The following is a 12500-nucleotide window of genomic DNA, read 5'->3' on the forward strand; positions in this document are numbered from 1 at the left end:
CTCTCTGTCTCCTCTCTCTCTCTCTCTCTCTCTCTCTTCTCTCTCTCTTCTCTCCTCTCTCTTGTCCCCCTCTCTACTACTCTCTCTCTTTTTCCTCTCTCTCCTTTTCTCTTTTCCCCGATCTTCCTCTTCCTTGTTCTTTTTTCTTCTCCCTTTTGGGTAGGATATGGGGGGAAGTCTGTTCATTAAATAAGCCCTTTTTTTCTTTTTTTTTCGTTGAATCAAAGAACAAAACAACCCCAATTTATTTGAGTGAGAAGAATGGGCAAGAATGTCGTAACCTTCTATATAACGGTTTGTATTTCCAAAAAATTTTTCTTCTTGTTTTTTCTAGAAAATCGTATAAATGTTGGCAAATACATCCTATACCCAGATCTAAAATTTCCAATTTTGATTAGCAAAAAGGAGGAGACTTTAAAAAGGAAAACATATTTTACCACGATTTGGGTGAAAGGAAGAGGTAATTTTCCATTAATTTGATATTTTTCCGAATATTTTCGAAAGCAATTTTAAGAAAAGAAAGAAACGGGTTGTTTCCAATTGCCAATCATTTTAAAGTGGGGGTTTGGGGAAGGAGGCCATGAAAAAATCGTGAGAACTTCTTCCAACTATTGTTGTTTAGTCCCAAAAAAAAATTGTTAAAAGGAGGTTTTTTCTGCCTTTTTAAAAAAGGGACAGCTTACGTTTTATTAATTTTTATCTTTTATTTTGTATGTTTTTTCGACATTTTCCGGGAAAACCAAGTTTTAAATGAAAAAGGACGTTTTTCCAATTGCCTTTTTCTTTTTTTTAAAGTGAAGGACTATATATTCAGAAGCTGTTTTTTTCCTCTGCCTTCTCTCTTCCTCCCCCTTCCTTTTTTTTTCTTCCAAAAAAAATTAAATATTTTTTTTCTTTTTTTAAAAAAGTGATTTTTTTTTCTTAGCCCGTCTGTAAATTTTCAATTTTGTTATCTTTGTTTTTTGCATGTGCATTAAAACTTTTAAGGGAGCATTCCGGAATGTAGCTTGATTAAAAAGTAAAGTGACGTTTTTAAAATGGCCCTGTCCCTTTTCCTTTCTATATATAAAGTAAAAAAAATCTTATTTTTTATTTCGTGTTTAAACTCTTTCCTCTCTATTTTCCTTTTCACTCCTTGTTTCGCTAAAAATTTCCTTTTCTTTCCTTATAATATATATTATTATATTATATATATTTTTAATTATTATATAATTATAAAAAATAAGAAAATATTTTTTATATATATTAATAATGTTTATTTTAATTTCTTATATTTTTTTTTTATAATTTACAATTTTTATTATATTTTATTAGGTGGGTTGTTGTTGTTTGTGTTGGGGGGTGGGGCGGATCAAATAATAAAACATTATTAAATATATATAAATAAAAAAATATGAAGAAGAGAAACTGAAGGGGAAATACTAAAACAAGGAGCCAAAAAGTAAAAAAAAGGCCGATTTAGAATTTAAAGGGGAAAGAAGCAGAACAAATAAAAGTTCGTCCAAAAACAAACAAAAAGGGGCAAAAAAATTTTTAAATAAATTCTTTTGAAATTTAGATATTGCTGGTACGTTATGTAATTTGTATTATTTAGTTTATTTAATAAATATTGTATAAAAGAATTTTAAAGGTGATATTTGTTTGCATGTAAAAAATTTTAAATATAGTGTTTGAGAGATAGAGTTATAATTAACTGATTAATTAATATTTTATATAATATATATATATTATTTAAATATTAATAAAGTTTGGTGTTTGTTTTGTTTGTTTGTGTGTTGTTTGTGTTTGTATATATTATTATATCATAACCAATCTTAAATTTTATATAATTCTTTATATGAAACGGGAAAATGGAAAAAGAGAAAGGGGAAGCAGAGAAAAGAAGAAAGAAGAAAAATAGAGGCCCAAATATAAAAGAGAGAGAGAGAGAGAGAGAGAGAGAGAGAGAGAGAAAGATTGATTAACTAATTTACTTGTGAAGAGTTAGATATTCTGTGTCCACGCTTATTCTGCTAAAGTTTGGTATTACTTTATTTAGCTTATAAATATTGTATAATGAGATTTATAACAGCGTGTTATATATTTTTATGTACATGTTAGCTGAATTATACCAGCGTACTAGTGCTTTGCTGTGATTTATATTGCCAGTGGTATAGATTGAGCACTGTTCCTATTTAATGTAATTATTACTGTTGCTGTTGTTAGTAGTAGCAGTAATAGTATCATTATTGTTATTAGCATTAGCATAACCAATCCTATGGCTGTTCATATTATCATTATTACTCCTATTGTGTGTTGCCATCGTTGTGATTATCTTTTATTACCATTTTTATCAACAAAACTGCTTTAACATCTTTACTATCACTGCTATTGATATTGCTATCATTATTATCATTACTGTGATTAACACTTATATTATCACTCCTACTACTATTGTCATGATTATCATTAATGATCATGATAAGATTAGATTATTCCCCAAATATAGAGGCACTCATAACAATATATATATATATATATATATATATATATATATATATATATATATATATATAAAATCTCAAATGATTAACAAGCAGAGATTCGAAACTCACGTGCTGACTTTTTTTTGGTTTCAAGATGGTGGTTGTTTTTCATAATGTTATAAATAACCTGATTTCGTTCATCCCTTTCATTCGAAACCACGGATATATAAGTATGTGCGTACGTACATGCGTGCGTGCGTGTGTGTTTTTTATAATGTTATAAATAACCTGATTTCTCTCATCTCTTTCATTCGAAACAATGGATATATATATATATATATATATATATATAATATATATATATATATGTGTGTGTGTGTGTGTGTGTGTGTGTGTTTGTGTTGTGTGTTGTGTGCGTTCGTGTGTGTGTGTGTGTGTGCGTGCGTTTGTGTGTGTGTGTGTGTGTTTATATATATACATACTTATGTATCAACTAGTGTCTCTCCTGAAAAAAAATATATATATTTTCCCATATAAAGTCACTTCTGCAAAAATACGGAAAATGCCGTTGAGCAAAAATCAGTAAACTTTCCTTTCTCAACACTGATTATGCTTAATATCTGCACAGCGTTTGAAGTGAATACCGTATTAAAGCAATTCTCGGCAGTTTCGGAAATGCAGGTTCAGTCTAGGTTTCCGCTTTTTACTGTAATAAAGAGTCTCATTACAAGCAGTTGCAAAACCCTCAGCTTTGTCTGAACTTTTTTTTACCCTTTATCCTTTATGTTTATGTCTGCCTGTCATCTTCTCCTTCTCCAACTTCTTCTTCTCCTCCTCCTCCTCCTCCTCTTCATCTTCCTCCTCCTCCTCCTCCTTCTCCTCCTCCTCCCTTTCCTCCTTTTCCTTCTCTTTCTCTCTCTCTCTCTCTTCTCTCTCTCTCTCTCTCTCTCTCTCTCTCTCTCTCTCTCTCTCTCTCTCTCTCTCTCTCTCTCTCTCTCTATCTATCTATATATATATCTTTGTCTCTCTCTCTCTCTCTCCAGAAACCAAAAATCATATAAATACGTACAAAATTTAATAGCCATCGAGCTATTATATAGTACAGAAAGAGAGAGAGAGAGAGAGAGAGAGAGAGAGAGAGAGAGAGAGAGAGAGAGAGAGAGAGAGAGAGAGAGAGAGAGAGAGAGAAGGCAGAGAATGTGAAAGATGAAAAGTGAAAGAAAGAGAGAGCTTGGCTCCATTTCTTACACTCTAAAAAGAAAGAAGAAAAAAGAGGGCTGATATGAAAAAGGTTTTTCATTACAGATATTTGCCTACATAAAAAAAAAAAACTAAAATCAATATAATATAAATGGAATCAGGGACCGTCATCGTTTACGTGTCCTCGACTGACCATAATGGTTTACTAGCGAAAGAATGCTCTTGGCAGTAAATCTTGTCATTAATACTAATGTTTTGATTGTACCTATTACTGCCTTGGCGCACGTTCCGTAATATATAACTTTGTTATAACAATTACTTAGTCATCAGTACATAAGTAGCATAAGTAACTCTTGGTTCTGATAGCACCACTTAGAACGAAAATGCATAAATCAATCATAAGTGACTTAAATACAACGAAAGTGCATAATTGCAGTTATCTTCATGATTATATGTCATCTACATCAGTCTTAATTGTTATCACTTCCTTTTTGTTACAGTTTATTTATCTCCCCCCCCCCCCCAATTGCCGATATGTAAGACAAATGTGTGCGAAGGTTTGCGCGCCATTTCAATTGTCATTTTTTCCCTTTTGTTTACTTTTTCTTTTCTTTTTCACCTTTATTTTCTTCTTTTCTCCCCCCACAGACGCCGTTATGGAAGGCCAGCGTCAGCGAAATTTTGCGCGCATTTTGCGAAGACACCAGCGGCCACGGTTTCGCGCACATCTGGACACATTGGCGGTCTCTTCTGGGAATAGTGTGGCTCGTCATCACACTTACCATGCTGATTTTCCTCGTCAATGCGGTCATTAACCTGTTCGAGGATTTTGCGGCTCGAGAAATCAGCTCGAAGGTAAGGATTGTGGGAGGGAGGGTGAGGGTAAGGAGGGAGGGGGGAGGATAGGGGAGGGGGGGATGGAGATGAGGGAGAGAGGGAGGATGGAGATGAGGGAGAGAGGGAGGATGGGGAAGGTTGGAGGAACTAGGGAAGGGAGGTGGGAGGAGGAATGGGGGAGAGTAGGGGAAGGATGGAGAAGGGTGAGAGGGAATGGACGTAGGATGGGGTTGAGTGAGTGAGGAAGGGAAATAAGGAGAAATGGAAGAGGAAAGGAGAGGGGGGACACATGGGGGAAAGAGAGAGAGAGAAATAGAGTGAGGAAGAGGTGAGGGAGAGCTGACTAATAGGAATATGCAGGTGAGGAAATAAAAAGAGGTAGAAGGAAAAAAGTAGAATGTTTGATAAAAAAATAAATTTTCATATTTTAAAAAGCAATATGCAGATAGCATTGATTAAGAGTGGTACTAAGAAAATTAATATGGAAAATTAATTGGAAAACAACAGAGATTAATGAATACAGATATCAATGGTCAATAGATAAATAAGTAGATAAATACATACATATATATATATATATATATATATATATATATATATATATATATATATATATATATACACAAACACACACACACACACACACACACACACACACACACACCACACACACACACACACACACATATATATATATATATATATATATATATATATATATATATATATATATATATATATATATATATATATATGTATTTGCGTGTGTGCGTGTGTGTGTTTAGTAACATATATCATTAACCTTCGAAAGTAAGTGATAGCAGTTATAACTATTTCTATTTTGCCCTTATATCTTATTTCCATACTTCTTTTCATACATCCTTCACCCCCCCCTTACACTGCCTTTTTACTTCCTCACACTAACCATATGCTTCCCTTACATCTTCCTCATTCCATCCTCATGCAACCGTCATAACACCCTAATACCGGTGCACTATGTCGTGCGGACACTATGACCTGGAAGGAAGGTCGCAAACTTGCATGACGGGGGTGACTCCATGTCGGGCGGACATCATGTTGCGGTGACTGTGTTGCACGAGGTGGGTACATACAGGGCAGTCCGGTGTCCTCATATAAGCTGGTCGTCCGCTGACCTTACCTGCCCTAATTGCTCTTCCACTCTGCGAACAGATGGCTTTATCTTTCAGCGTTCCTTTCTGCCGTGTGTGTCATGTCTTGTTATCTTGCTATATCAAGGAATATTCAAGGAGTGAGTGAGATATTATATGCCGGGCCATAAGTGAAAGGCCCGGGCGAAGCCAGAACTTCGCAAATCTCAAGCAAGCAAGAGTGAGATATCTTTCCGCATGGAGAACTCAACGGACCTTCCATTACCACCCTGCCCCGAGCTCGATGTTTCATTGCATGAAGGGCTGAGTGACGATTACCTCCTCCACCTTCTCTCGTCAACGTCCCCGAGGCCTGTCGCATTATACCGTCATACCGGGCGACTGTGAAACTGAGAGTTGTCCAGCATCTCTTTACGAAGGAAAGGGACTATCACAATAAGGTGGTGTGGAGATGCGAAGATAGAACCTGTGGTGCCAGAGTTCACACCGTTAATAGTAAAGTGGCAATACCCCATCCACAGACATCCTGCTGTCCCTGGGAAAGCTGAGGTGGAGGAAATACTGGCAGCCACGAAGGAACGTGCTGCCGCAACAGCAGAACCCATCGGACATATTGTAAACACAATTTACACTAGAGTTGAAGTCATCTGGACTCGTTTAATACCAACGGTATAAAATGTCAAGAGGGTGTTGAGGCGAGTGCGGCAACAGACGGGTGCGTCTGATCTCCAGCCATTTCGGACAACATTAAGCGGAGAGGCCCTCCTTCGTTATGAAGATGATGGGATGATGATCTTCGCAGCAGACTCATTTGAAATTTCTTGCCAAGTCTCGCCATTGGTTTGGCGATGGAACGTTTAAAGTGGCCCCTATCGGCTGCAGCAGTACACACTCCATGCATACTTTGGGTACAACATATCCGTGCGTCTATGCATTGTTGCCAGGAAAGATTGAAGATATATATAATAAAATGCTGTACGAGGTGTTACAGCTTATTCCCCCTGGCTTATCATGCAATCCAGGGACAATAATAACAGATTTTGAGAAGACAGCAATAAACGCCTTCCAGAGAAATTTCCGAGTGCAGAGGTTGCTGTTTCCACTCGGGCCAGAATCTGGGTCTCGCAGCACGGTATAGAGATGATGATGCCTTCCCCACCCGGGTCAGGAGGTTCCTGGTTCTGGCATTTGTTCTGCTGAACGACGTCCACCATTGCATGAGGATACTCCTTGCCGACGAAATTTCCAAGGATGAAGGGCTTCTGGAGTTCGCAAAATATTTCTGGCTAATAAAGTTATGCTCATCACAAAAATACTTTAATACCTAGAGACAAAAGATAAAAGATATATGGTTTATATGTCTTATACCATTGTTATTATGTAAACTATATACTAAATTATGTTTGCTGTAATTTCAACACTTCCTAAATCTGGCCCGTCGACAACGAACCGCAACGTATTGACATAAATGGCAACATGCCGTCCCCGCGACATTTTATCCACTTGCGAAACGGAAGCTATGTCGCAGCGCGATGTGGCAACATTACTTCCGCGACATAGTTTCCCCGCGACATAGTATCCTAGAACCATCATACCATCTACCACCCTTATGTCATCCTCATATTCCCCTTCATGCCATCCTCACAGCACCCTGTCAAAACCCTTGATCCATCCTATATCACCCTAACAGCATCCATCATCCTCATACCACCCTCATACCATCCGAATACTATCTGCACACTGCTTTCATACCATCTCCATCCTTACACCATCCTCAAACCATTCCTATACCACCTCCATACCATCTTTAAACCATCCTCACACTGTAATCTTTTTTATCAAATCTATTACATTTATTCCTCCCTTCGCAAATCCTTTCAGGTAACAACGAAACACAGTCTGAAAGAAGGTCTGCAATTGCCCTCTGTTGCCCTCTGCAATCGTGGCATTTTCTCGCGCTATAAACTGGAAGGTAAGCCAAAGGTGGTATGGACTTTGTTTACATTTGATTGCTTCGTTGTGTAAATCGTAAGTAAGTGAAAAAAAAAAGAAAAAAAAGTGTGTGAAGGGGAAAGAGAAGGGGGGCGGCGGAAAGAGGATCGGAGGGAGAGAGAGTGGGGGAGAAAGAGGGAGGAAAGAAGAGAGGGAAAGGGGGAAGGAGGGAAGAAAGTGAGAGAAAGAAAAGGGGAGAAAGGAAGTGGGAAAAGAAGATGCAGAAGAGAGAGAGAGAGAGAGAGAGAGAGAGAGAGAGAGAGAGAGAGAGACAGAGACAGACAGACAGACAGAAACAAATAACAGACAGACAGAAAATAAAGTGAAAAGACCAAATTAAGAAAAAAAAGAGAATCGTATCGCGCAAGAAAACAAATTATCAGCGAGATGAAAGCCCATGGATTTCAAAAGGGGAATGATTACCTTTTGGAAGTTTTTTTTTTTTTTTTTCTTTTTTCCCCCCCTCCCCTCCTAAGTTCCTGCTTTAATGGCCTCGATAAGTCGACGAGTGAATAATGAATGTGAGCGAAATTCTTCCGGGTGATTTAACGCAGATAATTAATTGCCTTGAGATGTGTAAAGTTGAAATAAGCCAGTTTTCCGGGATAAATAGATGAATAGCGATATGTTCGGAAATAAGTTTATATGTTAATTCCCAATGGTGATGAGGGCGCGGATTAAGTGCCTATTCCTGATTTTATTCCCGTTTTTTCTTTATTTATTTATTTATTTTTTCTTCTTTCATTCTTATGCTGTCGCTTTATGTCTTTCCTCTGAAGCTATTTTTTTAATCCCTTTTTGTTTTAATTAAGTAAATGAATGGGAAAAAGTAAGAGCATATTGATATTCTTAAATAGATGATCCTCTTTTTTTTAAGTTGTCAGTATCGTATACTTACATCGACAAATTCCAGAACCTCGGTGATGGGAGTGATGGCGGTGGTGACAGGAATGATAATGATGATGATAGTGGCGGTGGTGGTGGTGTAATTATGATGATAATGATAACAAAAATCATAACTGTAATAACTGTCATATTAGTCTACAACTGTATTTCACCTTATGAAACACACACACACACACACACACACACACACACACACACACACACACACACACACACACACACACACACACACACACACACACACACACACACACACAAACACACACACAATATACACACACACACACACACACACACACACACACACACACACACACACACACACACACACACACACACACACACACACATACACACACACATATATATAAATATAAATGTGTGTGTGTGTGATATTATATAATAAAATAATACACTATCCCTGCCTTCCAGAGACAAAAAAAGCCTTTTTACAGTATCCCTCCCTTTCAGAAACAAAATAGAAAAAAATAGAAATAGAAAAAATATCCATTTACACTGATATTCCCTTCCAGAGACAAAAAAAAATGAATAAATAAATAAAAATACCCATTTACACTAACAATCCCTTCCAGAGACCAAAAATAAATAAATAAATAAATAAATAATACCCCATTACACTAATCCCCCCTTGCAGACAAAAAAAAAACAAGAAAAAGAAAAAAAATACACTAACTCTCCTTTTCCAGAGACAAAAAATACCCATTTGCACCAAAAAGAGAGACAAAAAAAATCACTTCCAAATACTGAAATTTGAAAATAAAAACACACGTTTTTAAACTTACCCTCCCTTTCGAAGACCAAAAAATAACAGTAATAAAAAAAATACCCCTTTACACCAATCTTTCCTTCCAGAGACAAAAAAAGAAAGAAAGAAAAAAAATACCCCTCCTTCCAAATACCGAAAATTACAAATTAGAAAAAAAAATACCCTTTATACCAACCCTTCCTTACAGAGACCAAAATAAAAAAATAGAAAGAATACCCTTCTAAACTAACCCTCCCTTCCAGAGACCAAAGATGAAAAAATAAATAATACCCTTTTACAACAACCATCCCTTTCAGAGACAAAAAAAAATAAATAAATGAAATTAGAAGAAAGAAATACCCTTTACACTTGCCCTCCCTTCCAGAGCTCAACGTGAGTGCCGACTTAGCCAATTACATGATGATGCTCGCTGCCAGTCCGTGGATTGGCAATCCCAAGCTCTTCAAGACGACGGAGGGACAGGTCAGGCTCGCTATACTTCAGGAACAGTTTGAGAATCTTCTGGAAGTAAAGAAGATGAATGCGACGCAGATTATTGACCGCGTGTCTCTGGAGTAGGTGTTGGTCCGGTTGAATCTTCCTCGTGGTTGGGTTTGTGCTTTCGAAACGCTTTGTCAATCTTTCTCTCTTTCTTTTCCTGTCTCTCTTCTCTCTCTCTCTCTCTCTCACTCTCTCTCTCTCTCTCTCTCTTTCTTTCTTTCTTTCTTTCTCTCTCTCTCTCTCTCTCTCTCTCTCTCTCTCTTTCTCTCTCTCTCTCTCTCTCTCTCTCTCTCTCTCTCTCCCCACACACACCCACCCGTCCGTCCATCCATCCATCCGTCCGTCCATCCATCTATCCATCCATCCGTACATACATACAGACATACAGACATACATACATCCAGCCATCCAACCACCCACCCATCCTACCTACCTGCCTACCCACCCATCGATCCATCCATCCATCCATCCACCCAACCACCCACCCACCCACCCACCCATCCATCTACCCACCCATCCATCCATCCATCCATCCATCCATCCATCCATCCACCTACCCATCCATCCATCCATCCATCCATCCATCCATCCATCCACCCATCCATCCATCCATCCATCCATCCATCCATCCACCCGTACATACATCCACCCACCCACCCATCTTTCAGTGCACCCACCCATCTATCAATCCACCCACCCATCCATCCACTCCACAGTTGCGAGGAAATGATCGTCCACTGTACTTTCAACGACGAGGAAATCCACGGGCGAGATTGCTGCCGGATGTTCACGCCCGTGCCCACCTTCTCCGGGAAATGCTACGTGCTGTTTGCCAACGAGAGTTTCAGTCAGGCGTTCAGCGGGGAGATGGGGGGCCTCATCATCACCCTCCTTCAGGTGAAGAATGATGAACCAGGTACGGTGGTGGGTAGAGGGTGAGGGAGGGAGAGTGGGAGAGGGAGAGTTTGGGAAGGGAGAGGGGAGGATAGGAGTGGGGTGGATGGGAGGAAGGGGGAAGGGAATGATGAGCTTTTTGGGAGGGAGAGGTGGGAGTGGGAGAGGGGAGGACAGGAGTGGGGTGGGTGGGAGGGAGGGGGAAGAGAGAATGATGAGCTTTTTTGGGGGGAGAGTGGGAGTGGAGAGGGGGAGGACAGGAGTGGGTGGATGGGAGGGAGGGGGAAGAGAGAATGATGAGCTTTTTGGGAAGGAGAGGAAGAGGGGAGGACAGGAGTGGGTGGATGGGAGGGAGGGGGAAGAGAGAATGATGAGCTTTTTTGGGGGGAGAGGTGGGAGAGGGAGAGGGGAGGACAGGAGTGGGTGGGTGGGAGGGAGGGGGAAGAGAGAATGATGAGCCTTGTACTTTAATTGGTAGTGAGACTATTTGGAAAGGTATAGGGGGGTGGGAAGAAGGGAGATATGGAGGGGAGTGGGAGAGGTAAAGGGGGAGAGGGGAGGTAGGGGGCGAGAGAGGGGGGAGGGAGTGAGAGAGAAAGAGAAAGAAAAAAAGGTTTGGAGCCTTAATATTTGGAGAAAAAAAATTAGTGAAATTTGATGTTGCTTTTCTCCAAAGATTGAAAGTTCAGATTTATGAAGAAGAAAACAAAATCAAGAACGTAGCCTAACAAAACTTAAATGAAAATTAATAACAATCCATACTTTTACTTCCCACAGCCCTGGTAAAAGGTATTTTGGATCCATCGAAGTGGCTCAAACGTAAACTTCAAATCACACTACTTAACAATGTGACTCACCCTTCGCTCGAAGTCGTAGGTCATGGCCCAATGATAACCCCGAACACTTTGCTGTCAATGCAGGTGTCTCTACAAACGGTACGTGTTGCGATGCGTGGAAGTGCTCAGAAACGATTTCCCGAGTGTTTCCGTATGTGTGAAGTTTTTCACTGTAACGGAGCAACAGCATCTCAAAGGCCCTTACTCCCTCCTTTCTAATCGCTCCTTCCTTCCTAGCCCCTCCCCCCTTTCTAGTCCCTCCCTCCTTGCACTTCCGCAGATCGACAACGTGCAGGTGAAACAGAACCCGGACTGGAGGGAGTCGGAGTGCGTTAAGGTGAAGGACATTGTGTATGGGGCGTCTGACGATTTCTATTTCACTGAAGGAAACTGCATGACGGCGATCTATAGAGAGTGCAGTGCCGAGCTGTGCGGTTGCAGTAGTTATTTTCAGGATAATTTACAACGTGAGTGGAAAAAGAGATGTGGTATTTCATTTTATTTGTTAGATTTTTTTCGCGTGTTTACGATATGTCTGTGTATACGTATGTATGTCTGATGTCTTTCAATCTACGGTGGTACAATATCTATCTAGTACCCTTGTCTTTGTCTAGCTACCTGTCTTTCACACTCTCGTTTTATCTGTGTTTCTATATTTCCAAGTGTTTATAGCAACGGCGATCTTTTTTTCTTTTTTCTTTTTTTTTCAGTATCTTCAAAGCTGTGTTCCGTAAACAAGTCTAACGATTGTATCAATCGGGTGACGGCTTTCATGACTCGTGAAGGTAATTTCAGGTTTTATCTTTCTCATTTCACAATAAAAAGGAAAATAACAGTATAGACTAAAACATTAATATTGATATATAGAATCGAGTTATATCGTATTAATTGAGAAAATTTTGATTTGATTTGAAGATCAATATTTATCATGAAAACTAATTCATCTTCATAATATACAGTTTCCGAGGAAAAG

General features: G+C 39.1%; 1 protein-coding gene across 4 annotated transcripts in view; it reads left to right on the forward strand.

Moving 5' to 3' along the window:
- Positions 1 to 4200: 4200 nt before the first annotated feature.
- LOC119575460 overlaps positions 4201 to 12500 on the forward strand; it is a 12236-nt gene continuing 3936 nt past the window's right edge. Inside the window, exons 1-8 of one of the 4 annotated variants that reach the window (XM_037923096.1) lie at positions 4201 to 4520; positions 7514 to 7604; positions 9682 to 9871; positions 10514 to 10713; positions 11469 to 11626; positions 11808 to 11994; positions 12238 to 12312; positions 12487 to 12500. The exon at positions 12487 to 12500 is cut by the window's right edge and continues 40 nt beyond it. In XM_037923096.1, coding sequence (XP_037779024.1) covers positions 4449 to 4520; positions 7514 to 7604; positions 9682 to 9871; positions 10514 to 10713; positions 11469 to 11626; positions 11808 to 11994; positions 12238 to 12312; positions 12487 to 12500 — 987 coding nt within the window. In that variant the 5' untranslated portion in view covers positions 4201 to 4448. Of the gene's footprint in view, positions 4521 to 7138; positions 7605 to 9681; positions 9872 to 10513; positions 10714 to 11468; positions 11627 to 11807; positions 11995 to 12237; positions 12313 to 12486 lie in introns of those variants that run through there. The other 3 variants (XM_037923093.1, XM_037923095.1, XM_037923094.1) reach the window with 3 other exon arrangements.

This window comes from Penaeus monodon, chromosome 7 (assembly GCF_015228065.2).
Source record: "Penaeus monodon isolate SGIC_2016 chromosome 7, NSTDA_Pmon_1, whole genome shotgun sequence".
In the NCBI taxonomy this organism is placed as follows: domain Eukaryota; kingdom Metazoa; phylum Arthropoda; class Malacostraca; order Decapoda; family Penaeidae; genus Penaeus; species Penaeus monodon.